Consider the following 22,064-nt stretch of genomic DNA (forward strand, 5'->3'; position numbering starts at 1 on the left):
TCACTCTGCTCCAGCCACCGCTGGCCTTCAGGTGCCCGCCTGCCGCCTGGCCAGGGGTGCCTACCCCGTGAGGCCCCTTGCTGCCCAGGATCGCACTGGGCCCAGGCTTCGTGCAGCTCTAATGCAGTTTCTTTCACCAGGTGTCTGCAGTGTTCTGAAGTTACAAGCATCATTCAGCTGCTGGCTCTAAATTGTCTCAGCCTAAAAATACTTGAGAATTACACCCTTAAGGCCCTAAGGCCACCCTTGTGGGGATGAACTTACTACCCAACTGTGTCTGGAATGGCGGCAATTATATACCATCCTTGGGAGATTAGAAAATACAGTCATTCCGATAACTTTTCGTTCTATGGATGAGAAACCCTGGTGGGAGAGGCCCACAGACCTGCCACCTATTCAGCCGTCTTTAGGCCTGAGCTGAGCTAACCCGGACAGCCGGCCTGGACATGAGGCGGCTCCGCAGGGCAGCCCCGGGGGGTGGGGGGGTTGGCTGTGTGAGCAGGTGAGTTTTCTACACCTGCCTTGGAGTCTGGCTTCTGCTTAGCAACAGCCAGGGCTTTGTTTGTTTGGGCTTTTACAGGTTGGTTTTTGCTCTCGTCAGTCTCCAGCTATAGAGGTCCTGGAAAGAGGGAGAAGGCATTGGAAACTAACTGTAGCTCTGGATTTCAGTTTCAGCGGATGTTCTCTCCAGCTTTCAACAGACCTTGCACTCAACCTTGCTGAATCCCATTCCAAAATGTCGGCCAGCGCTCTGCACCTTACTGTCCCATGACTTCTTCAGGTGAGGGCATCTGGCAGCCTTGGCTGGCTGTTTCCCTGCGGCTGGCCTGCTCTCGGACCTGGCGTTCCGGCCGTGGGGTTTGGGGGCCCCGGTCATGCAGTCCCTCCTGTGGTTGCCGTTCACTGTCAGGAGAGGTTTAAATCACGTCCACATGGGAAAACAGAGGGCAAAACTGGGCTGCTTTGGGTTCTTACCACAGGAAGTTTGAGAAATCTTTAACTCTGGTGAAGGCTTGAGTTTAGAAGTTACAGCCAGGTCCCCTTAGGACTTGGGTTGGCTCGCGGTTTGCAGTTGTCAAGGAATTGAGAAACTCTCTACTGCCATCGTGTTCTTGATAAGAATTTGTCATTGTTGAAAATTTTTCTTGTTGGGGGGAAAGGAGCTCATTTTTCTTCAGGCAGAAGATTGTCTTCTTGGTTTAGTAATACATGATGGAAGAGAAGCACAGAAGTCTAAAGGGAGGGCACGATAGAATGGTAATACTGTCGCTGGATTCAGAGATGTTTTTGAACCTCTCTTCAAGGTCAGTTTTAATTATGTGTCCTCCACCTTTTCATTTCCATGACCCAAAGGTTAATTTCACAGTCGCAACTTTTATTAGCACAATTGATCTTATGTCCATTTTGAAACTAAAGATCCTTACTTGTTTGCGGTTGGAGAGCTGAGAAAAACCAGAGTGGAGGGAAAGCTAACGTTCTCCTTGGAGGGGGTGAATTACCTCTAGGGTAGGACAAGGGGCCATATTATTAAACAGGGCAGAGAGGTAGTTTCACCATAGCTATTAGGATTTTATTTGTCATTTACATTTCAAAGAAACTGTTCAAAACCTTGCCCATTACAAGATTCTTCTAACCAAGGCATTTCTGTGTCCTTTTGGATAATTTGTACCAGTATTTTATTTACCTTGATATAAGATCGCTACAAAGAACAACCTTTACAGCAAGTAGATTATCTCATCACTGTGTGGTAAGAGTTCTTTAGTAAGAATTGTACTTTAAGCAGAGATGGGAGAGAAAGCCAAAGCCCACACCAGCTACCTCTTCCTGAACTCTGATGGTTACCTGTGAGACAACTTGATTAGACGTCAGTTAAGACATTTGTGTTTTTTCTCTGCTGCTAAGCCAGAGGGAAAGAAAGGGGTGTCGATGTAAGATGTGGAGACTCGGGGGGCTGCGTGCGGATGGCCCAGAAGCCTCGTCCTGTAGGACGGGAGCACGGGAACACGGGAGCAGCGTTCCCTTGATGCTGAGCAGTGTGCAGCCTCACAGGCCCTGCGGGGAACCCACAGCCCCCCTCCCCGCTGCCTGGCTGAGAAAATGGCCTCACGGCTTCGGGCAGGAGCAATGGGAAGATTCCAGTGACTTGCACGAGAGATGCCTCTTTCTCCAACCCTCTCAGAGTTCTTACTTCACTAGAGCAGACTGGAGATTTCAACGACTGTTTGCAGTGCTTGGTCACCCCAATACCACTGCTCCCAGGACAGTTCATTTCACCACATCCTGTTGCAACAAAAGCTCAGACGACTCTTGATCGCTCAAACCACCGGGTTTGTGGGTGTTTGTTTACACACTGTGTGCGTTGAAGCATGTATCCTCTTCACAGATCTCTTTGCTGTTCTTAAAATGCTGGTTTCTCCGGCTGGTTCATAGCATTTGTCTCATGAGCTACTTAGTTATAATAGAGGCTTCTAAGCGGCTCGGGAGAATGTTTCCTTGAATATTAGCATAGTGTGGTCTGTGCTTATGGCTTCAGTATTTAACATGCCTTCTCTAATCTTTTGTCCTGCATATTTTTTTTTCTCTTTGGCATTTAGGAATGATTTTCTAGAAGTTGTGAATTTCTTGAAAAGTTTAACATTGAAGAGTGAAGAGGAAAAAACTGAGTTTTTCAAGTAAGTTCACAAAGTGAAGGGCTTAAAATTCAGTAACTTGGATTAAGTCTGTGTAATCACTTCGGGTGTTCTGGAGAGATGAGTCAGACATTTACTTTCTCGGGCCAAGCTTATTGGATGTTTACTGTGTGTTGGCTTTCTGCTAGGCCCTGGGATGGACAGATGGTTCTGGTGGGGGAAACATGCAGACTGGTAGTCCCTAAACGGTGATAGAGCCTGCAGGGGGCGTCCTGAGACCCCAGAGGAGAGAGAGGAGGTATTCTAGGCAGCGGGAACGAATGTGCAGAGGCAGGGCGCGGTGCGTGCTGAGCCTGGCACACCTGGCAGCTGGGTCCTGTTGGAGCGCAGACTCCAAGGCAGGGGTGGGTGAGAGGTGGGCTCCCTTGGGTGGGGCAGTGAGAACCAGTGACACTGTTGGTAGGCAGTGGGCTTCAGGCATCGAAGCCGTGGCAGCGGGCTGTGAAACGGTTAAATCTGCCGAGGCGGATCGCTCTGTGGTCTGTGGAGGGCACGGATTGATTTCTTAGGGATCTGGATCGGTTGGTAAACCGTGGCAGGTGTCGGTGGTACAGCGAAGACACAGACCAGAAGGACTTCCACCGTCAGATTGGCAGGCCCTTAGGGTGACCCCAAGAGCGTTAGAGAATCCTGGAGGAGAGGCCCCAGCGCGCCCAGAACATGAGGAGTTTGGGGTCAGGGTGTCCCTGCACAGTGTGCGGGGGGCTGTAGATGGAGATGTGCACGGGCATTTGGCTGGATGGGTCTGAGGCCCGGGAGAGACGGCGGCGGCCAAGGAGCCAGCAGTGAGGACCAGGGTGCCACAGCCTGCCGTCGGCGACAGTTTCCCAGAGCAAGTGGAGGCATGGGGAAGACCGAGCGCCCAGAATGTAACCCTGGGGCTGCCACCCAACCTCGTCTGGGGGTGGCTGACCAGTGAGACAGCAGTGATGGTGACAGGAGGTTCGGAGAATGCCCGGAAGCCTGGTGGTCCCGGCAGAGGCACGTTCGGAAAGGTCGGGGGAATCCCTGTTCACTGAGGAGTTGGGGGGAGCAGCGGCGCCCTCATCTGAGGAGGAGCCTTTGGAGCGGAGGGAGCCAGGCCGCAATGAGCTCAGAAGTGAACGAAAGGTGAGAAAGTGGACTGGGTAAAACCTGAGAAGTTCGGAGAAGAGAGAACAGAGAATAGCCGAAGAAGGGAGTGGAGACGGTAAGGACGTGTTTAGGACGCAAGAGATGTGAGCAGGGGTGTAGGCTGAGGGAGCAGGGCTTGGGGAAGAGAGCTGTGGCCCCGAAAGAGGTCGGGCTGTGGGGTGACAGTGGCTGGGCGCAGTGGGAAGTACGAGGAGGCCCCGCGTCCCGGGGACCTGGGGAGGAGGCAGGGACGTAGACCCGTTAGGTCACGGTGGCCTGTTTGCTCAGGCAGTAGGAGGCAGGACGGCCTGCTAACGGCGACCGTGTAGGGGGAGGTTACCACTGTTACTTCTAACACCTGGGTCTTTTTTTTTTTTTTTGGAGAGAGAGAGACAGAGAGCAGGGGTTGGGGCAGAGGGAAAGGGAGAGAATCCGAAGCAGACCCCCGCCCCGCAATGCAGAGCCTGACATGGGGATCTGTCTCATGACCCCAAAATCATGACCTGAGCCGAAATCAAGAGTCAGCTGCTTATCCACCTGAGCCATCCAGGGGTCCCAAATATCTGTATTCTTTTTTTTTTTTTTTTAAAGATTTTATTTATTTATTTGACAGAGAGAGACACAGCGAGAGAGGGAACACAAGCGGGGGGAGTGGGAGAGGGAGAAGTAGGCTTCCCGCCGAGCAGGGAGCCCGATGCGGGGCTCAATCCCAGGACCCTGGGATCACGACCTGAGCCAAAGGCAGATGCGTAACAGCTGAGCCACCCAGGTGCCCCCCATCTGTGTATTCTTAACAGAATGCTCTTACATGTGTTATTTTAGGAAGTTTAGTAACAAAAGCCTCTATTTTTTTACTGTGGGAACTCTAGATAATCTTATATCCTACATTTTTTTAAATTTGAAGAAAGTCCTTTTAACTGACTAGGAAGCTTCTGGCTTACTGGGGAAAAGGAGGACACTGGTGCCGCAAATAAGGGGCAATTTGTTGAAACCTTTCATAACTCAGATCGGAGCTTGTCTGTGTGCTGGCAGCCTGGTCTCACACCCGCTGCATTTTTCCTAAAAACCTTGTAACCACCTGTTCACCTTCCCTGGCCACATTCCACAGTGCCTCACTGTGACAGAAGTCGGAGAGGGCTGTGTGTGTCTGAAGTGTACAAGGAAGCAGATACAGTGTCACAGCCAGGTTCCCAGGCTCTTCTTCTGTGCCCTCAGATTCCTGCTGGACAGAGTCAGCTGCCTGTCAGAGGAGTTAATAGCCTCACGGTTGGTGCCTCTTCTGCTTAATCAGTTGGTGTTTGCAGAGCCGGTAGCGGTTAAGAGTTTTCTTCCTCATCTGCTTGGCCCCAAAAAAGGTGAATTTTTTTCAAAGGATTATTGGTCATTAAGGAGTTTGGGCATTATTAGTCCTTATTTGAGCCGAGTGAGATTACTGCCTGGTGTAGTTAGATATGTCTCTAAAAACAATTATTGGCCCCTCAGGTGATCATTTTGACTCAGACCTGGGTACCAGAGCCCACTGGGTAAATAAGGAGCATCTCCTGGAGAGTCAGATTTACTGTAGAAGGGTAGCATATTGAAAAATACACACACACACACACACACACACAGGTAGGACTAGAATAGGAGATGCACATGATGGAGTTTTAGGATAAGGCATCCATCTTCACAGGACTTGATTTGCAGTTAGGCCTGTGCTTTCTGACTTCCCAAGAGCAACCCATTTATTTTGTATTTTCAATGGAAAGATTGAAAAGCATGGAGATCACTTTCCTACTTAGAACTTCTGTTTTTTTCTGAATGTGAAATGAGGTTGTTATTCTGATACTCTATAAGCACTGCAGATGGTAACACCTCAGGCTAGACAGGACAGCATTAACAGTCTGTAGAATCTCGTGTTAGGTGGAATTCTACCTTCAGAACTTCTTTTCTTTGAAGATCTTGATCCAACAAAGCAGCATTATAGGTAACTATTTTACAACATAGAATTTCCTTATATTCTTTGTCATTCCCCGACTTGTTTTTTTTCATCGACGTATAGTTGACACAGCGTCACGTTAGTTTCAGGCACGCAGCACACTGTCCAGTCCCTGAATTTTTCTTTATAGCTCCGTCATTCTCTTACTCAGTAGATCTTAGAGGGGGTGCTTCTGAATCACCTGGGGAGTTTTTTACAAATTTTGCCTGCATGCCTCATCCTCTGGTAGTGGGACAGAGCCAGGGCAGGACTCTATCGATATATATTTGTAAGGGTCCCCGAATGATTATGGTGGGTGTCTCTGATAACCACCGCCATAACTAGCAGGAAGAGAGCACCACCCAGCTTCAAGTCCCGTTGTGACACTTACCACCTCCTGGTTTAGCAGATAAAATTGAAGCAGTAGTATTGATCTAATCTAGTGTATGAAATTCCTCATTGACTAAACAGAAACATATACAGAGTTACTGATTCAGGAGTCTGTTAAAATAAAAGCTTTCTTTGTTGCTGATTAAGTCTGGTAGAGTATTTCAAAAATATTTCTGCAAGGTCCAGTGTATTTAAGATAATTGAGCCTTGAGTAATTGGGGTCAACCAGAAAGGTTTCCTTTGGTTTGGGGCATAAGAATTTAGAAGAGTACTTAGACTATGTGTAAAGCTGTGGGCTCAGTTTATGAATTACCCTTTGTGCTCCTTTCATGGAAATGACAGTTTGCCTTTTCATCTGTAACTACCTCTGATCTGGGGTAGACAGCGCGCGAGGAGACAGCCCTTGCCTGCTGTCGCCGGCCCTGTTCCAGTCGCGGGTGATCCCTGTGCTGCTGCAGCTGTTTGAGGTGCACGAGGAGCACGTGCGGCTGGTGCTGCTGTCTCACCTGGAGGCCTACGTGGAGCACTTCACTCAGGAGCAGCTGAAGAAAATCATCTTGCCGCAGGTCAGAGATGGCCAGCGAGGAGGGCTGGGGAGAGCGGGCACGGCTAACGGGGGCGCTGAAAGGAAACCGAGGGTTTGGAGCAGGAAGATCCTCGCTTCGGAGGCTCTGAGCAGCAGTTGGGTTTCAAAGCTACTGGCCCACAAAGGGCTGGAATGCAGATTGCATTTCCATTCGCCTCACGCAGGCAAATCAGCTGAACTAACATATTTGGTCTTAACCTGGGAAAACTAATTCTGTTTGCTAATTCTTTGGGGAAAAGGAACAGGAATCCTTTGTGGATGTTTTGTGACAGAAACTGTTAAGTGTCCACAATTAAATACCATAAAATAAATTATAACTGGGGAGCATGAGATGATTCGGACTCGTGGTTTCCAGCCTATTTCTCAGCCTCTGGGGAACTGTGTAATGATTCCCCCTTGCGGGGGATCCAGCTTTATACTGGTTTGCTGGGACTCATAGAACAAATTACCACAAACTGCCTGGCTGAAAACAATAGAAATCTGTTCTCTCCGGGTTCTGGAGGCCGGAAATCTGAAATAACCGTGTCCGTGGGACCGTGCTTCCTCTGAAACCTCTAGGGGAGAAGCCATCCTTACTTTCTTCCCCCTTCCTGGGAGCTCCCGGCAGTCCTTGACTTGGCTTGTAACTGTGGGTCATGCCAATCTGCCTCTGTTGTCATGTGGCCTTTTCCCCTCTGTGTCTTCACTTGGCCTTTTTAAAAAGACACAAGTCATTGGATTTAGGACCCACTCTAACCCAGTGCAACTTCATTTTAAGGTCACATTTTGGGTGGATGTGAATATTTAGGAGACAGTATTCAACTCAGTAGAAGGTTTTAAAAGATTTTGTCAGCCATGTAGTAACTTTCAAATAATTTGTTTGCCTATGAGATTAATTGATTTGCAAATTATTCGTAAGACCTGGCTTTATGCCACGTCTTATGCTTGGGTCCTGGGGCCATAGAGGTATATAATACCTTGCTTTCAAGGAGCTAGGAGGTGGGAAAGATAGGTGTTTGTTATCTGTTGCTGTGTCACAGACCACCCCAAAACTTAGTGCCTGAAATCAACAGTCTCATTTTTGTCTCACAATTCTTTGGATTGACGGGCTCAGTTTGGGGATTCTTTCGTTGCACATGATGTCAGCTGACGAGCAGTCCCCTGGCACCTTGGAGGGGATGGCTGAAAGGCTAGGTTTAGCCGGGCCTCTCTTTCCATGTAGTCTCAGGACGCGTCAGGGCCTCTGTTCCCCTTTGTCATATCTCTAACAGTGTAGGTGGACTTCATACCCGGCTGCCCAGGGCTATGGGAAGCGCCAGAGCGGCCTTTCTGAAGCACAGATTAGGAATGGGCAGTGTCACTTCTGTTCCAGTCTCTTGGTTCGAGTGAGTCGTGCAAGTCAGCCCAGGTTCGTTAGGTGCTACTTTACATAAGCACATGGGTACTAGGGGGACCACAGAGCGGAGGGGCTGGCTTTAGGGCCAAGCAACCACAAGATAGCACGTTGTGTTACTGTTACCCTGATGTAGTTGTGTCTGAAAATGTCGAAGAGGGACGGAGCACTCTCCCTCTGAAATGGAGTTCTCGTAGGTGTCCGAATTGACACTGAGCTGAGCCCAAAGATTGAGTCAGCAGTGTGTGAAAGACAACGAAGGCTCTCCTCTGTAGGGGAATAACTTGGCCAATTTTTTAAAAAAATATTCTGTTTGAGAGAGAGAGAGAGAGTGCGGGCGCAAGTGGGGACGGGCAGGGAGAGAGAATCTGAAGCAAACTCCACACTGAGCGTGGAACCTGACTTGGGGCTCGATCCCACAAGTGCAAGATCACGACCTGAGCCGAAACCAAGAGTCGGATGCTCGACCGACTGAGCCACTAGGCGCCCCACTGGGCCAATATTTATGTGCTATAAAGTTCACTTTGGCAGCAGTGTGGAAGATGGACTGTAGAAAGGGAGATCAGGTAGGAAGCTATTAGAACAGTCCAGCTAAGAGAAGGCAAAGTCTGGGGAGGATGTGGGGACAGTGGTTATGGGAGAGGGACATAAAAAGGGTAGAAGGGTAGGATAGGACTCAGCTTCTCATGAGAGAGGCAAGGTTTGAGGATGACTCTTGGATTTGTGGCTTGGGTGGTTTGTTATTTTATAATTACCTTAGTGGTTGGAATTCTAATCATTTTCGAAAGAAACACACTTTAATTTATTTGTACAGCTTTGTTTTGAGAAAGTGCATGATTTGTTAGTATCGGACCTGATAACTGTCTTATTGAGTCTTGTTGGAAATCTTGATCTTAGATAAATGAGGTAACTGGACCAGAAAAATTAAAGGATGAGTCAAGTCATAATGAGAATTCCTAGAGGAGCTGGCACCAGAACCCAGGATTCCTGGTACCCATGATGCCATGCTCCCGCCACTGGGGAGGCCGGTTACCCTGGCCCTCTATCTATCTGGCCGGTGCAGGTGCTTTGCACACCATCTTCCTCACACAGGTCTTTGCCGGTTCAGAGCAAAGCTTCTCCTGAGACCTGCATGTGACTGTCGTAGTTGAGTTTCTTTTGGTTGCAAGTAACTGAAGCCCACTTAAACGAGCTAAAGCCAAAAAAAAAGACTTTAATAAAAGGATGTCAGAACTGCCTTAAATGGAAATCAAGTGCAGCTGGGACTCAGCCACATGCTCTTCATTCCTTTCCTTTCTCTTTTGATCTGTCCCACTTTTGACTTTCCGAAGACTAGCTTTCATTGTTTGATGTACACATGGCCAAACATGGTTGTCCCCATAGCTTCCAAGTTTATTGTCCATAATTATAGCAAGGCACAGAGGTAACCAGTTTCTCCACATTCCAGTTAATGCTGGAAAGAGATCATAGTTGGCTCAGTTTGGGCAGGTGTTATGTGCATCAGATACAGACAGTTTTCCAAGTCCTATCCTTTTGCATGTGTAAAGCTGGGAAGAGGGGCAGGGGCTAGGGACGTAAGTGTGAGGGACGTAGACAAGTGGTTCTAAGTGTGCTCAGTAGACACCGCCTGTCTCTGAACTATGTTTATGGTCCTGCAATGACGTGCGTACAGATAAGGAGAATGAACATGTAAAGCGGTCTTTTAATTGAGATATAATTTACATATAACCTATTAGTTTCAGGTGTACCACATGATTCAGTATTCGTACATATTGTGAAAGGATCACCACAGTAAGACTTGTTAGCATTTGTCACCATACATAGTTTACTAAATTCCTTTTTCTTTGATGAGAACTTTTAAGATTTATGTTCTTAGCAACTTTATGCAATACAGTAATATTAGTGATAGTCACTATGCTGTATATTACATGCCCATGACTTTTTTTTTTTAAGATTTATTTATTTACTTGAGAGAGAGAGTGAACACGGGGAGGGGCAGAGGGAGAGATTGGCTTTAGCGGACTCTGCTGAGCGTGGAGCCTGACACGGAGCTAGATCTCACAACCCTGAGATCATGACCTGAGCCGAAACCAGCAATCAGACACTTAACCGACTCTGCCACCCAGGGACCCCTGACTTATTTATTTTATAACTGAAAATTTGTACCTTTTGACCCCTTCACCCATTTTGGCCCCTCCTCACCATCCTCGTTCCTATCTCTGGCACCACCAATGTGTTCTCTCTATGAGCTTGTTTTGTTGTTGTTCTGTTATTTTTATTTTTAAAGATTTTTAAATTTGGGGGGCGCCTGGGTGGCTCAGATGGTTAAGCGTCTGCCTTCAGCTCAAGTCCTGATATTGAGCCCTGCATTGGGGCTCCCTGCTTAGCTGGGAGTCTACTTCTCCCTCTGCCCACTGCGCCCCCTCCCTCAGCTCATGCTCGCTCACTCTCAAATGAATAAATACAATCTTTTTTTAAAAAAGATTTTAAAATTTTAATTAAGTAATATCCACACCCAACATAGGGCTTGAACCCACAACCCTGAGATCAAAAGTCGCACGCTCCACTGATTGAGCCAGCTAGGTGCCCCTGTTTTGTTCTTTTTACATTCCACATATAAGTGAGATCATATGGTATTTGTCTTTCTGTCACTTATTTCACTCAGCATAATGCTCTCAAAGTCTATCCATGTTGTTGCAAGTGGCAAGATTTTGTTTTTTATATGGCTCAGTGATACTCCTATATGTATGTGTGTATAAAATCACATTTTCGTTATTCCTTCGTCCATTGATGGATAATTAGGTGTCCATATCTCAACTGTTGTAAATAATGCTGCAGGGAACATGGTGGGGGGGGGTGTTAAGTGTAAATTAAGTATAAGTTAGTGTTTATGTTTTCTTTGGATAAAATCCCAGAAGTGGAATTGCTGGATCTTATGGTAGTTCTTTTCCTTTCTTTTCTTTCTTTCTTTTTTTTTTTTTTTAACTTCTTGAGGAACCTCCATGTTGTTTCCACAGTGGCTGCATCGGGGCTCCCTCTTCCCACATCCTCACCAGCACTTGTTACTTCTTGTCTTTTTGATAAAAGCCATTCTCATAGGTATGAGGTGATAGCTCATTTGTCCTGATACATCACTTTGACAATATCATTGACTATACTCTGTTAGTCTGTTATTTGCAGTGCCTGTTATTTCCATGACTTACTCAGGCCGTAACTGGAAGCCTGAGCCTCCCACGGCCCTTCCCCCCTTGTGCCCAACCTTGTTCGCCCTCCCCTCTGGCAACCATCAGTTTGTTCTCTGTATTTACAGGTCTGATTCTGCTTTTTGTTTGCTTATTCATTTGTGTGTTTTTTATTTTTTAATTTATTTTTAAAGATTTTATTTATTTATTAGAAAGAGTTCAAGCAGGGGGAGCAGCAGGGAGAGGGAGAAGCAGGCTCCCCACTGAGCAGGGAACCCAACGTGGGCTGGATCCCAGGACCTTGAGATCACGATCTGAGCCGAAGGCAGATGCTTAGCCGACTGAGCCACCCAGGCATCCCTGTTTTGTTTTTTAGATTCCACTCATGAAATCAGTTCATGAGTGGAATCAGTTCACTCATGTGAAATCACATGGTGTTTGGCTTTCTTAGTCTGATTTATTTCACTTAGCGTAATCCCCTTTAGGTCCATCCATGTTGTCGCAAATGGCATATCTCATCTTTTGTTATGGCTGAGTAGTATTTATATATGCTGCATCTTTCTTACCATTTGTCTCTTGATGGACACTTAGGTTGTTTCCCTGTCTTGGCTATTGTAAATAACATTGCAGTAAGCATGGGTCAAATTAGTGTTTGGTATTATTTCTTCTTTGAATGTTTAGTTATAATTCACTTGTGAAACCATCTGATCCTGGACTTTTGTTTGTTGGGAGTTTTTGGATTATTCGGTCTCCTTACTAATAATCAGCCTGTTCAGATTTTCTGTTCCTTTATGATTCAGTCTTAGTAGGTTGTATGTTTCTAGGAATTTATCCATTTCTTCTATTTTTCTAATTTGTTGGCATGTAATTATTCATAGTAGTCTCTTATCCTTTGTATTTCAGTGGTATCGATTGTAACATTCATTTCTGATTTTATTTACGTCCTCCTTTTTTCTTGATGTGTTTAGGTAAGGCTTGTCAATTTTATCTTTTCAAAGAACCAGCTCTTGGTTTTGAATTTTTTCTTTTGTTTTTTAGTTTCTATTTCGTTTGTTTTTTCATTTATTCTTTTTCTAGTTCTTTGAGGTATAAAGTTAATATTTGAGATTTTTTTGTTTCTTGAGGTAGGCATTTATCACAGCGAATTCCCCTCTTAGAACTGCTCTTGCTGCATCCCATAAATTTTGGTGTGTTGTTTTTCCATTTTCATTTATCTCATAAGGTTTTTTTTTTCTCCTTTGATTTCTTCTTTGACCCATGGGTTGTTCAGTAGCATGTTTAATCTCTATGTAGTTGTGAATTTCCCAGTTTTTTTCTTATAATTGATTTCTAGTTTTATACCATTGTGGTTGGAAAAGATGCTTTGATATGGTTTCAGTCTTCTAAATGTATTGAGACTTGTTTTGTGGCCTAACATGTGATCTGTCCTGGAAAATGTCCCATGTGCACCTGAAAAGAATGTGTTTTCTGTGTTTGGATGGAGTGTTCTGTGTGTATCTGTTAGGTCCATCTAGTCTAATGTGTCATTCAAAGCCCTTGTTTCCTTGTTGATTTTATGTCTGATTTATCCATTGATGTAGGTGGGGTGTTGAAGTCACCTACGATTACTGTTACTATCAGTTTCTCTAGGTCTGTTAATACTTCTCTGTGTATGTGGGCACTCCTGTGGTGGGTACATAGGTATTTATTAATTAGTATATCCTCTTGTTGGATTGATCCCTTTATCATTATGTAGTGTTCTTCTTTGTCTCCTGCTGCAGTCTTTGTTTTAAAGTCTGTTTTGTCTGATACAAAGTATTGCCTCCTCAGCTTTTCTTCACTTCCAGGTGCATTGAATATCTTTTTTAGTCCCTTCCCTTTCAGTTAGTATGTCTCTAGGTCTGAGTGAGTCTCTTGTAGGCAGCATATTGTGGGGCCTTGTTTTTTATCTATTCAGTCACCCTGCCCCTTTTGATGAGAGCATTTAGTCCATTCACATTTAAAGTAATTATTGATAGATATGTACTCATGGCCATTTTTAAAATTGTTTTCTGGTTGTTTTTATAGTTCTTCTCTTGCTCTCTCCTGTTGTGGTTTGATGGTTTTCTAGTGTTGTGCTTGGATTCCTTTCTCTTTTACTTTTTCTGTATCTATTACAGGTGTTTGATGTGTGGTTACCATTAGGTTCACATATAAAATCTTATGTGCATAGCAGCCTGTGCTAAGTTGATGGTCACTTCAGTGCTTTCTTTAGAACGTTAAGTTTGAACTTAATTTTTACTCCCCTTTTATGTATATGAGGTCATATTTTACATCTTTTTTTGTGTGTTCCTTGACTGATTTTTGTAGATCATATTTGATTTTACTTCTTTTGTGTCTTAACCTCCACATTGGCTTAAAAGTGATTAATCTACTGCTTTTACTATATATTTGCTTTTACCTGTGAAATTTTTTCCTTTCATAATTTTCTTTTTTCTTTTTTTTTTTAAGATTTTATTTATTTATTTGACAGAGAGGTAGAGAGCACAAGTAGGCAGAGTGGCAGGCAGAGGGAGAGGGAGAAGCAGGCTCTCCGCTGAGCAGGGAGCCAGACATGGGGGTCGATTCCAGGACCCCAGGATCATGACCTGATTCGAAGGCAGCCGCTTAACCAACTGAGCCACCCAGGCGCCCCCCTTTCATAATTTTCTTACTATGGATTATGTCCTTTTCTTTCCACTCAAATAACTCCTTTTAACATTTCCTTTAGTAGGAAATGTAAAAGGCCAGTTTAGTAGTGATGAACTCCTTTAACTTTTGTCTGGGAAACTCTGTCTCTCCTCCTATTCTGAAAGATAACCTTACTGGGTAGAGTATTCTTGGTGGCAGGCTTTTTCCTTTCAGTATTTTGATTATCATGCCATTCCCCCTGGACTGCAGAGTTTCTGCTGAAAAATAAGCTCATAGCCTTATGGGATTTTACTTGTCTGTAACTGCTTTTTTCTTGTTGCTTTTAAAATTCTCTCTTGATCATTACCTTTTGTCATTTTAATTATAATGTGTCTAGGCATGGATCTTCTTAGGTTAATCTTGTTAGAGGGCCTCTTTGCTTCTTGGACCTGGATGTCTGTTTCCTTCCCCACATTAAGGATGTCTTCAGCTATTATTTCTTCAAATAGGTTTTCTGCTTCTTTTCTCCCCTCCTATGGGATTCATGTAATGCCAATGTTACTGTGCTTGATGATATCACTGAATTCCTTTAACCTATTCTCATTTTTTATTATTTTTTTTTCTTCTTGCTGTTCAGTTTGGGTGCTTTCCATTAGCCTGTCATCCAGGTCACTGATCTGTTCTGCATTCACTAATCAGCTGATATTTCCATTAGTATATTTTTTATTTACTGAATTCTTCATCTCTGATTCTTTTTTATATTTTCTACCTCTTTGTTGAAATTCTGCAGTCATCCATTCTTTTCTCAAGTCCAGTGAGTGTCTTTATGACCATTACTTCGAATAAGGCATTTTGCTTATCTCCATTTCATTTAGCTCTTTGGTTGTGACTTTGTTCTTTCATTTGGGACATAATCCTTTGTTTCTTCATTTTCTCTCTCTTTCTACGTATTAGCGTAGTCAGCTGCATCTTGAAGGTAGTGGCCTTGTGTGGAAGAGGTCCTGTGGTGCCCTGAAGTGCATTCCCTGCCAGGTCATCAGTCGCAGGCGCTCCAGGGGTGTCTCCTGTGTGGGCTGTGTGTACCCTACTGTCGTAGCTGAGCCATGTCTGCCTTTAGCCCAGTCAGCTCTGGTGACCCACTTTGCCTGCTGTGGGCACACTGGACAGTGTGGTCCCTGCACTGTTGAGAGGCCGGAAGCTGCTGTGGGTTCATTGGTAGGTAGGGCCAGCGGTCAGCCCCTCTGCCACAGGTGTAGGCTCTTGTCACTCTGTCTTTCGATTGGAGTATTTAGATTCTCCAAGAATTTGGAGAGTCCTCTACAGCCATAGCATCCTGAACCACCCTGTCTCAGCTGATCCGACACTAAGCTGGGTCAGGCCTGGTTAGTAGTTGCTGGGAGGTCTCCTCGGAATACTGGATGCTGTCAGCTTAAAAGAGCTGAGGTCTCCACAGCGCTCAGCTGCCTTTGGTCCTGGGGCAGGAGCAGACCAGCATCATGGACAAGTCTAGAACCTTTTATAGCAGTTTAACAGTAATTTTGTTATTTCCAATGTATTTATTTTTGTTACTGTATCTTCAACAATGTATCAGACCGTGATTGATTGGGAGGGGAAAATACTGGTTCTTGACCACAGACAGAGGGAGAGCTACTGACCTTGGACACCTATGGAAGAAAAAAGTCATCTGAGCAAGCAGTCTGATCGCAGCCCAGCCGCTTGTTTATGGGGAAAGAAGACAGGCAGCATGGCTGGGTACACTTACGACCTGATTTGCTCCTAGGTGTTACTGGGCTTGCGTGATACCAGCGATTCCATTGTGGCAATTACTCTTCACAGCCTAGCAGTGCTGGTGTCTTTGCTTGGACCAGAGGTGGTTGTGGGAGGAGAAAGAACCAAGATCTTCAAACGCACTGCCCCAAGTTTTACGAAAACGGTCGACCTCTCCCCAGAAGGTAAAAATGATTAAAAAGTATAGCTTTTTAATTTTAAATGTTTAATTAGATTTTTGACATTATACAATAATGCAGGTGGGTTGTCTTCAGTCAAATGATAGAGAATGGTAAAGAGTAATTTCCCTCTCCCAGTTCCTTCTGGGTGTGTAAGGTAACCATTTTTAATAGTTCAGTGGCAATCTTTTCTTCCCTTTTTCTACCCCACAAAGACACACAGATGTATCTTTATACACACATGCCCATATATAGGATTTTTTAACAAAACAATGAGAAAATACTATGTGCAATTCTGCAACTTAATTTTTTTGTGTAGTGGCTTATCAGGAACTGGTCTCCAGGTCAATACATAGAAACACCTTTTTTGACAGCTGCCTAATATTTCATTGAATTCATTCAGTGGTATCCCTATTGGTGGATATTGCTTTCATTTCTGGATGTTACATTGCTGCGGTAGAGGTCTTCTATGTACCTGTATCTTTATGTTGTTTGGCTTTTATTGCTAGAGGATAAAATCCCAGAAGTAGACCTACCGAGTCAAAGGGTATATATTTAAAATTTTAATAGATACCATCTGGCACGTTCTAAAAAGTTTGTAGCAACTTGTAACACTAGACGTTTAAGTTTTTCTGATGTTGATGGCCTTTTAGGTAAAAAGCTGTTGATTTTTAAGTACTTCAAGAAATCCTTATTTCTGGTCTGTTCTCATTGGATGTTACATGGGATGGAGCAGTGATTTCTGGTCTTTGTAGGCTGTAAAAGTCAAGAATAAGAATTTTGTATCAGAGTCATTGCTTCCTTGGTCCTTGGTTTAACCCTGACTGGGATGGTGACCTTGTTAGGAAACGCAGATCTTGGATTCCGTTCTCATGGACGGTGAATTCGATAGCACAGAAACAGTCACAGTTTTCCCTAATTTTGATCCCAGGAGAGTCTTTAAAGCAACACTGGCTTCCTGAAGTTTTGATAATTCCAACTCTTCTTGGTGCTAATGAAGTCAGTGTCAGTCAGGAGCTTGAAGAGGGTGAAGAAGAAGCTGTGCCCCCTCTCCGACCAGGCTATGTTCATACTACATTGAGTGAACGAAGTCTGTGTGTGACTGGTTTTTCTCATAGCAGAGTACACCAAACAGCAAATGAGAGATGTATTTATATTTCATACCAGAGGAATTTGGGGGGGGATGGTAGTAGTGGTATGTGTAGTTTTGAGATAAGACTGGGGAGTCCATCTCTGAGGGCAGCTTTGCATGTTGAATTAGCAAGAACCCCACTCCTCATACCTGTTGTATTTATTGGATGCAGTTTCCTAGCTCTGGACATTTTATATACTGTTGACCTGTAATCTTAGTAAGAAACCAAAAGACACCAAAGCAGGAGTACCAAATGAATTTTTATTAAAATAGATGTTCCTGAAGACTTTATAAGACAGAATAACGTCTAATCCCACTGACTTCCCAAATTAGTTAAGCTCTTCATCCAAGATGGCTGTTGAGCCCTGGCGGCAGCCTGCGCTTCCCAGTTTCCAGTTAAGAGTGGCCCTTCTTCTGAGGGACGTGGGAGAATGCTGGGGAGGGGGCACGTATACAGGAGGGTACCCTTGGACTTTTTTTTTCTCCTTCTGTTCTTCTGCAGTTTACCTATATGGTCAGACTTAATATGGGATAATACTAAGGCTTATGAAAAGGGTACTTCAGGAAAATAAGTCTGCGTGGAAGAGCATTGGAGAAGGGGACACTGGATAAGAGACATCGGTAGGCCCTTGGCAGGGAGGATGGTGGCAGAGCAAGCAAGAGGGTACAGGGCTTGCAGAGGTCAGGCCTTGGAGGGCAGGCAAGGCCTCCGTGTGATGATGTACCCCAGGCAGAGGAAGTATTAAGCCAAAAATTTTGCTGGAATGTTTTTGACCAAAGCCCACTGTTGAGTATAAGCTTTCTGGTAAACCATTAAAGACAACTTTTTTTTTTTTTTTGGAAACAATTTCCCCCCAGCTGGGAGTTAAACATCTGCTATAACATAAAATTTATCAATTTTTAACTGTACAGTTTGTGGCATTAAGTACATTCACATTGGTGTGCTTGTACTCTTAGACTTTGTATTCTTAAAAGTAGAATCAATTATGATTGTAAATTGCCAAAATGTTCAAAGCCATTAACTTTTGTAAGTAGGTATCCTAAAGGTTATATCTAATCAACTCCTCAGCTAATGCTTGAATCCTTTCGAGTCCCTTAACATCATGTAGACACTCACCTGCCCTGAAACACCTTGAGGACCGGCAGTCCACTGCATAACAGGTGTGTTTCTTCAGATATCTGAAGATGCTCTCTCCCTGCAACTTACCTTTTAACTGTGTTAAATAGACCCATTTCCCTTAACTGTTGCTCACCTACCCTGATAGAGCAAGAAGCAATTTACTATCCCTTTTATTTTTGGGAGTTTCTGTTTATCTTCAGATGTTCCCCCGCATGTCGTCTGTAGCCAGCAGACTCAGATGGCGCCAGTCGTGGAGAAGCCCTCCTCTGGCACATTCCCTAAATGTTTCTTTTCTGGCAGCATGCCCGTCAGCAAGAAGCACATACAGCAAGATTGCTACAATACTCTTTTACAGACAGGTAGAAATACTCAATTTATGTAGCTTTTCCACTGTTTAGATGAATGTTTTCCTGAGTACTGAGTTTTAAATTCTGAAAATTAAGGGCACTTTGGGAGTATTGAGGCTGACTTCTGTTATCACTTACAACTCTATAGTCAGCTGGGTCTCCTCTGCTTTTCCTGGACAGGGCATAGACCTTCCATTTTTTCATAACTGGTGAGGAGAGCTGGCTGACATTACTTTGGTACTTCTCATGCTTTAGTGTAGCATTTTCCAAATTGTATCAGAGGATGATAGTTCTCTTAGATGGCAGTAGGTATGCCATGAAAAAGAGAGTTGTGTGGTTAAGTAAGTTTGGGGAAATGTTAGTAGCAGAGTCCTGACACATTGCACAAAATTCCAGAGCCTTGACTACATTTAAGGAAATCTGTTTAAAATGAGGGTATGTTAGGGGCACCTGGGTGGCTCAGTCGGTTAAGCATCTGACTCCTGATTTGAGCTCAGGTGAAGGGATGAAACCCTGTGTCGGTCTCTGTGCTGGGCATGGAGCCTGCTTGAGATCCTCTCTCTAAAAATAAATAAATAAAATTTAAAAAGTAAAATTAGGGTATATTGGGTTAAGACAAACTTATTTGAGCACACAACACTTCTTGGGGTTAACACTGCCTGGCTTAGAACATTTCTATATTTGTTTATAGATAATTATGCCAATAAACAATATGCTTGAATATTTAGTGAAGGACTGTATGCTCCAGTTAAAGTATTTGAATAACTTATATCACATCTTCTGTTCTGCTGGGATATCTCTTTTGTAGGTACAGTTTAGTAACCTGTGTTACCCTTTTCCTTTTGTTTGCTCTTAATACTTCATGAGAGTAATTTTTGTATATATCCCCACAGGTGATCAATTTCTTCAGCCTATTAAATTTCCCATGAATGGACTCTCAGATGTGAAAAATACCTCGGGAGATAGTGAGAACTTCCCACCAAGTTCTAAAAAGTCTGAGGAGTGGCCTGACTGGAGTGAGCCTGAGGAGCCTGAAAACAAAGCTGTCAGCATCCAGATTTGTCCCACAGAAGCCTACGATGCCTCCACATCCCCACTCACTAACGTGAACGCGGAGGAGGTGGTGTGGGATGACTTTGAATCCAGCAGCTTAGATACTGAAATAAGTGCAAGAGGTGGAGTCTCAGCTGTCAGCCGGGGTACCTCAGGGGAACAGGAGGCTATTTCTACTTTGGTTTCACTCACTGAAGAGTCCAAGCCTTTGAAATTGAGTCTACCCCAAAAGACCAATCTTGCACAAAGTGGGGATGACCCAGACCAAACCAAGCCACCAAAAGTGTCATCCCAAGAAAGGCGCCTTAAGGTTCCATCAGAACTTGGTTTAGGAGAGGAGTTTACCATTCAAGTAAAAAAGAAGCCAGTACAAGATCCAGAGTTGGACTGGTTTGCTGATATGATTCCAGAAATTAAGCCTTCAGCTGCTATTCTTATTTTGCCTGAACTGAGGACAGAAATGATGGTTTCTGACAAGGATGACGTCTCACCAGTGATGCAGTTTTCCTCAAAATTTGCTGCAGCAGAGATGACTGAGGTGAGGCTTAGTAAATCGTGCTACTAGTTTAAAGGGTGCCCTTGTACATAACCGGTTGCAAGGTCTCGTTGATAACAGACTTGCTGTTTTCCTGGTGAGGGAAGAGTCGAACACACACATTTGCTTACGGTGATGGGTGAAGCACAAAATGAATATGATCAGTTTCTATAAATGCTGACTTTCCTTCCCCAGAAAGAAGTAGCAATGCTTAGACTTAGGTGTTTAATGGGCCGCTAGTTACTATTATAACCTTTTTACTTAAAAAGGGGTTAAACCAAGAATAGGGTATCATCAGATAGATTTTATTGTATTTATATGGTCCTTGGAAAGTTATTTTCCAATGTTTTGGTCTTGTAAATCTGGAACCAAAGTAATCCTCCTCCTCTTCAGCTTCCTGTTGCAGTAAGTTATTTTACCTAGCGCGAGGAGATCTCTTCCAGCATAAAAGGCAAGTGTTAGGCCTCTTTAAATTCAGAAATGATTTGTCTCAGCAGCCTGCCCTTGGTTTGCTTTATCTTGCTGCAGGGAGAGTCTGAAGGCTGGGGAGACGAAGGGGAGCTGAACTGGGAAGATAATAACTGGTGACAACGGGTATAACTTTAGGGAAAAGGATTTCTTTAAAAAAAAAAAAAAAAATCAAACTAATACCTCAAAGTGGGCTCTGCAGACAAGAAAACCCAGAAGCATCTGTTTTTCCCATCTGTGCCAACTGAAGCTCGAGCCCCCGAGTGCTGGCTGGTGCCCCAGCAGCGAAGAGCCCCAGCGCTGGTTTTGCGGAGGAGGAGCTCGTGTGCGTCTGACAGGCCAGTTTCTGTGAAGAGCAAATAGCTATGGAAAGGTTGAATTTACTGCTTTTTTCCAGGACAATTCCAGAAGAAAATAAATACAAAAATTCAAGCTGATTAGCTTAATTTTGTGCCATTTCTTTAACAGAAGAGTAAGCTTTATTATGAAATACAACTATGGAAAAAATTTTAGCTGTAAAGTATATAAATAATTTTAAATTGCTAAGGTTTCCTTAGGCAGCTTATTTATTTGTTTACAGTTGTACTGTCTGTGGCCCTATGGGTACCTGGGCAGTCCCTGACTGTTCCACATGTATTACATGTACCAAAGTTCTTCACGAGAAATCTCCCCCACCACCTGTTCTCTAAACATCCAATAAAGACTATTTTCACTAGATTCAACTTTACAAAAGTTGTTTTATATGTGTTAGAAAACGCATAGTTACATCAATATATTCATTTACAAAGTATCGTGTAGGATGGTAAAAATCACACCCTGTTCTGTCTAGTGGTAACACAGTCTAGTCCATTCAAGGGCCACCCTAGAGTACATGTCGTTTCAGCTCATCAATCCTTTCTTGGAGCATCTCCATTTTCAGTAGAAGCCAGTCTGGAGCAGGAGACTTTTGGAGTAAGGACTCAATTGCCTCCAAGGCCCCTGATGCTGCTTGCAGTGCTGACCTGTACTCTTCTTCCAAGGGGAACTCCTGACGTGGTCTTTTTGCATAAGGCTGGCAAATGAGAAAAACACGGGATAAGTAATGCCATGATACCCATTCCCAAGATGATCAAAAACTTTCTTTTGGTATTTCTAAAACTGTAAAATTTTATGTGCAAATTTTATTTTGTCAATGGCTCACAAGGGCAGGAGGGAACGACCACCCCTGTATCACCTAGAAAAATATGTGAAGGCATTTCTGGTTTGTCACAGCGATTCAGGGTACTACTACCATTAGGGTCCAAGGAAACTAAGAGGAATGCTGCCTTGTCCAGCAATTTCCAGAGTATTCTTTGGAAATATCTTGTCCTGACAAAAAAGCCCCAAGTATGCGTTTTCTAAATGGTTCCAGTTTACTTTTTAACGTTAAGTGCTGTGGTCTTTCAGATGCTTTTCAACCCAATTCAATAAATTGTCAGGCTTTCTAACATCACTGCACTGGGGTGGGGATCAGGACCAGGACGTCTTTTGTAATCAGTCTTCCTAAGGAAGGTCATAAATTCTTGA

At 44.1% G+C, this 22,064-nt stretch overlaps 2 protein-coding genes across 11 annotated transcripts in view; one reads left to right on the top strand and one right to left on the bottom strand.

The window, feature by feature from the left end:
• SCYL3 (SCY1 like pseudokinase 3) overlaps positions 1 to 20,695 on the top strand; it is a 41,452-nt gene extending 20,757 nt beyond the window's left edge. For 7 of the 8 annotated variants that reach the window (XM_054508067.2, XM_064594341.1, XM_064594342.1 and 4 more), the window contains 8 exons: positions 670 to 781; positions 2,595 to 2,672; positions 5,019 to 5,158; positions 6,532 to 6,716; positions 15,699 to 15,870; positions 18,317 to 18,475; positions 19,357 to 20,054; positions 20,580 to 20,695. In XM_054508067.2, coding sequence (XP_054364042.1) covers positions 670 to 781; positions 2,595 to 2,672; positions 5,019 to 5,158; positions 6,532 to 6,716; positions 15,699 to 15,870; positions 18,317 to 18,475; positions 19,357 to 20,054; positions 20,580 to 20,639 — 1,604 coding nt within the window. In that variant the 3' untranslated portion in view covers positions 20,640 to 20,695. The remainder of the gene's footprint in view (positions 1 to 669; positions 782 to 2,594; positions 2,673 to 5,018; positions 5,159 to 6,531; positions 6,717 to 15,698; positions 15,871 to 18,316; positions 18,476 to 19,356; positions 20,055 to 20,579) is intronic. The other variant, XM_064594343.1, reaches the window with a different exon arrangement.
• A 532-nt stretch (positions 20,696 to 21,227) lies between these two features.
• FIRRM (FIGNL1 interacting regulator of recombination and mitosis) overlaps positions 21,228 to 22,064 on the bottom strand; it is a 49,159-nt gene continuing 48,322 nt past the window's right edge. For all 3 annotated transcript variants that reach the window (XM_064594337.1, XM_045877475.3, XM_064594340.1), the window contains one exon: positions 21,228 to 21,570. In XM_064594337.1, the coding sequence (XP_064450407.1) occupies positions 21,382 to 21,570 (189 nt within the window). In that variant the 3' untranslated portion in view covers positions 21,228 to 21,381. The remainder of the gene's footprint in view (positions 21,571 to 22,064) is intronic.

Source organism: Mirounga angustirostris, unplaced genomic scaffold (assembly GCF_029215605.1).
Source record: "Mirounga angustirostris isolate CCGP_5_RB_7025 unplaced genomic scaffold, mMirAng1.0.hap1 SCAF_6, whole genome shotgun sequence".
In the NCBI taxonomy this organism is placed as follows: Eukaryota; Metazoa; Chordata; class Mammalia; order Carnivora; family Phocidae; genus Mirounga; species Mirounga angustirostris.